At 34.7% G+C, this 4,093-nt stretch overlaps 1 protein-coding gene across 2 annotated transcripts in view; it reads right to left on the reverse strand.

Annotated features, from left to right (window-relative positions):
• Positions 1-2,840, reverse strand: part of LOC111437121 (ribosome biogenesis protein BRX1 homolog 1-like) — a 5,902-nt gene extending 3,062 nt beyond the window's left edge. The window contains exons 1-5 of one of the 2 annotated variants that reach the window (XM_023074975.1): positions 2,757-2,840; positions 2,425-2,660; positions 1,084-1,225; positions 541-619; positions 314-438 (exon numbers count right to left, since the gene is read on the reverse strand). In XM_023074975.1, the coding sequence (XP_022930743.1) occupies positions 314-438; positions 541-619; positions 1,084-1,225; positions 2,425-2,627 (549 nt within the window). In that variant the 5' untranslated portion in view covers positions 2,628-2,660; positions 2,757-2,840. The other variant, XM_023074965.1, reaches the window with a different exon arrangement.
• Between the last annotated feature and the right edge of the window lie 1,253 nt (positions 2,841-4,093).

A 4,093-nucleotide genomic window follows, 5' to 3' on the forward strand; every position in this document is an offset into this window, starting at 1 on the left:
GGGGGGGGGGGGGGGGGGGGGGGGGGGGGGGGGAAAGAAATTCCAAGACAAAGGAATTTGCACTGCATACAAAAATTCATGACAAAACATGACTGAAATCCATGTCATAGAATTCTAGTTGATAACTGGGCTGTAGTCATGCAAACATTATTTAATCAATTCGTACAGTGATATTGAGAGAATGAAGAAATGGAAAAAAACAAAATGGACTCAAAGGAGAAAGACAAGGAAAATTGATAGTTTATATATTCACGTATAAGAAGGAAAAATAGTTTAGGGATGAACTGCTTGAAAGAACTTTTCAATTGGTTACCTGAACAATTATTTCCTTCAGAAGTTTCCAGTGGACATCTTTATCAAAATTCGACGAGAATGTCAAAAGAGGACGAGAACCTTTCAGATGGTTCCCTGTAAGTTTTAATTCTTCCATTGTGTGCACTGAAAACAAAAATGGAAAAGTAAACTGCATTTATTTAAAAAGTCCAACATAATTTCAGTCACGAAATCTAGTTATAAGATTTGATTACAAGTTAAAATTACCGGCATTAACTAAAAACTTCACTGATGGCCCACTAGGACACTTAGACATCCATAAATAGAGATCTTTATGTTTTCTGCACTGGAAATAGAGACAAAATAAAATCATTAAGTAAGCTCAAGTGAATGCTATATTGCATGTTGAATAACAGAAATAATTACATAAACAAAAAGAAAAGGAACTGAAAAATCATGCAATAAGCTTTGGGAATAAAATGATTCATTCGATTGTGCAGGAACACAATCCAGGGGACAAAAAGACCGGTAAGAATCAAGTACACAAATCGAATGCATCATTGAGATGGAATGAGTGGAATAAGTAATGTAATCAAAATGTATAAAAATGATGAAAAAGCATATAGGAAAATAATAAAACGAAAAGAAAAGGATACTTAATACATCCTATTACCACAACAGAAACCAAAAGGTTATCATCATAAATCTAATCAAAAAGCAAAATTGAAAAACAGAGTACCTTACGAAGTCCAGAGTATGAATTGAGTTCCAAGTTTAGACATGGACAAAGTACAAAGCAAAAAATCTTACCTCAAAAAATAGGCAGGAAGAACAACCCTTGAGTTCAACTAGCTCATTCAGTGTTGCACCCTTACTGGACCTCGACTCCACCTTGTTATCCTTCTTACAATGTGGCAAAAGTGATACCACGTTCAACATCAGATGTCGATACCTAATCAAACACAAAGGCTAATAAAATTGCCAATCATTCTAAAGGAAGAAAAACATTTCATTGATGAGTGAATAGCTTACAAGACCCTGTATATTAATAGATTATACAACAAGCTACACCAACTTGTTTTAACTAAAAGGATGCAATTACAGAAGGATGTAGAGAGTGAGCACCAAGAACATCAAAATTTGGCAAAATCAAAAAGCTTCTTCCCGACATCTATCCTTACCATAATATATCCTACAACTATTTCTTTCTAATCACATAACCCATAAAAAGCTATCACTCCATTTGTCAAAAATAGTTCTTGGTTTCCCTTTCAAACCTTCTTCACATTGCATTTGAACTGTGTTCTTTTTGCAAGGAATCAATACTCAACTTATTGAGTTCCAGAACTTCACACTACAAAGTTTAGTAACAATAAACACTAGACTGTATATATCACACAGTACCTTCAAATTTTCAACCCAAAGTACACCAACTTAGCAGAAAAATCACCACAAAAGCTTCTCTGCTGCATCCTTTCAGCTCTATATACACTAAAAAAAGTAGCCCAGCAGGAAAACAAGGCTTCCTCTTTAGTACAGGACCCTTCCAAGTCGATCAAGAAATTTCTTATTTAACACTTTCTTTAAACCTGCTATCTTTGATAGTTGAAAACAGCCCTGAAGATTCGACCTCCAATACTTCCATTTCATGTCCTCTATTCAAATAACGATTACATCACTGAGCAATCCCATCAATTCTCTAATTCATTATCTTCGACATTTGATAGGAGTCTTCGTGTTATAATTGTCCAGATTCCATTTTCTTCCTCTCATAAGTTATATCCTTAACCAAATGTGTTTTGGTTGAGAAAGGACAAAAGAGACTAGAAAATTTCTTCATCAATAGTTGATCCTCTATCAACATCTCCCTCCAAAACCACACCCTTGTACCTATTACCATTTTCACCTAACAATTCTCTTTCATAAGTAATCTGGTTTTGTTCCTTTCTTGAACATTACCAATCATATGACTAAATTAATAATCGAAATAAATAGTACATTAATAGATAAATTTAGAACACCACGACAGCTTGTACCTGAAGAGAATGAAATAATAATAATAAAAAAAAAAATTCTTATAAAAAAAAAAAGTGAAACTACCAGCAGCTCTATTGATTCAAGTATGCAAGTTCGGGATGTTCAATTTCGTACCTAAAATTGATTCGGCGGGAGCAAGTGACAAGAACCTTCTCTTTATTCCGGAAAACGGCATGATCGGAACCAGATTCAGTCTCTTTGGCGACTTCCTTGTCTTTCCAACCCGTAAGCGTCCGCTTGGGTCTCTCGGGGGCGCCTTCATCCTTCTTAACCGATACTATAGGCAAAGTCTCGCTGTGCTTCCTCTTCTTCGGCATTGAGAATATGAAAACCCTTCAAAAATACAACACCTAAATCAAGCAAAGGAGGTTAAAGAAATCTGTAAGGATTAAATGAGAGAGAGAGAGAGAGAGAGACGGCGGAGAGTGGGAAAGAAGCGAGCTTACGGCGGAAATACAAAGCATAGAGAGCGAGAATGGCTGAAAGGGAGAATCTTTGAAGATCCCTTTAAACCCTAAACCCTCAATTTTTTTTTTCTCCTTTTTCGGTTTGATTTGTGTTTAATTTTTTAAAAATCGAAAATGAGGTGGTGCAGTTTCAAGGTTACGGTCCAACTTAATCTTACCTAATCCTACTTTTAAAAAAATTAAAATATTTAAATATTGGTAATCAAGATAAGTACCACGTTGTAACTAGTAAAGGTATGATATATGAATTTTATTAAATTTGAGTTATTAACGTGATAGGTATAATGAGCACTTGAAGGCTTTGAGGTTTATTTTGTGAGAGGCTACCCACAAATTGGTATGCAAAAATCAGATTGTGTATGAATGAAATTGAACTCTCGAGTGGAGACTTTCATGTTTAGAAATTTGAGCATCAAGTTTTCTTTTTAAGATTTCAAGAAATTCTTAAGGTAGATTGCATTCTAATCATTCAATCAAGTTCGATTGTAAACTGACTCAATTTAGAATCCAATCAAGTTTGATTATAGAGTGACTTAATTTTTAGAACAAGGTTCCAAATCTTGATTCTAGATCTTTGACCGTTAAGATAATATAATTTTAATCTTATCTATTGGTTGATCCAACCAAATTTTGTATGAAGAGGTATTAATTTCTTTGATTCAAGGGTTCTTGCTCAATAACGGCTTAGATTTTTGGATTGAGAATTAGAATTGTCTTATCACTCTAAGACTATTACTAAAAAAAATACGTTAGGATAAGAACAAACAAAAAAAAAAAGACCATAACATAATACTTAAGGATACGAAGACATGAAATGACATAAAGAACTCGTGCATGATGTTAAGAGGGTTATAACAGGTTTGGAATACGACTCAGATTTAAGTAATAAAAGATTGAAATGCCCCTCCTTAAAAGAGTTCCATAAACCCAGTTACATTGTGTACGACTTATGCTCATGAGGCTAATATGGCATCACAAATAAGATAAGTATGCTTACTTTAGGGCTATAAACTCTAAACATGTCATGAAGTTGGAGTGTGTTACTAATATGCATTACTTTAGGGTTAGCTCATGATGTTATGCCAAGATTGTCAGCCTAAGAATATGAACGAGTCAAGAACACTACGTACTCGTGTCCTAAAATCACCTTGATCTTTAAGAATGCTAGGTAATACTCTAATTATGCACAAGGTGACCCTTGACATCCAATCACATGATGCATCATGACATCAAGAACAAGGTGACACGAGTGTTGAAGACAAGCTCAAAGAGGGTTGGGTAGGGCCTAGGACCATAACCTTAGAAGCCGGAGTTTC

The sequence above is a fragment of the Cucurbita moschata genome, unplaced genomic scaffold, assembly GCF_002738365.1.
Source record: "Cucurbita moschata cultivar Rifu unplaced genomic scaffold, Cmos_1.0 Cmo_Scf00003, whole genome shotgun sequence".
In the NCBI taxonomy this organism is placed as follows: domain Eukaryota; kingdom Viridiplantae; phylum Streptophyta; class Magnoliopsida; order Cucurbitales; family Cucurbitaceae; genus Cucurbita; species Cucurbita moschata.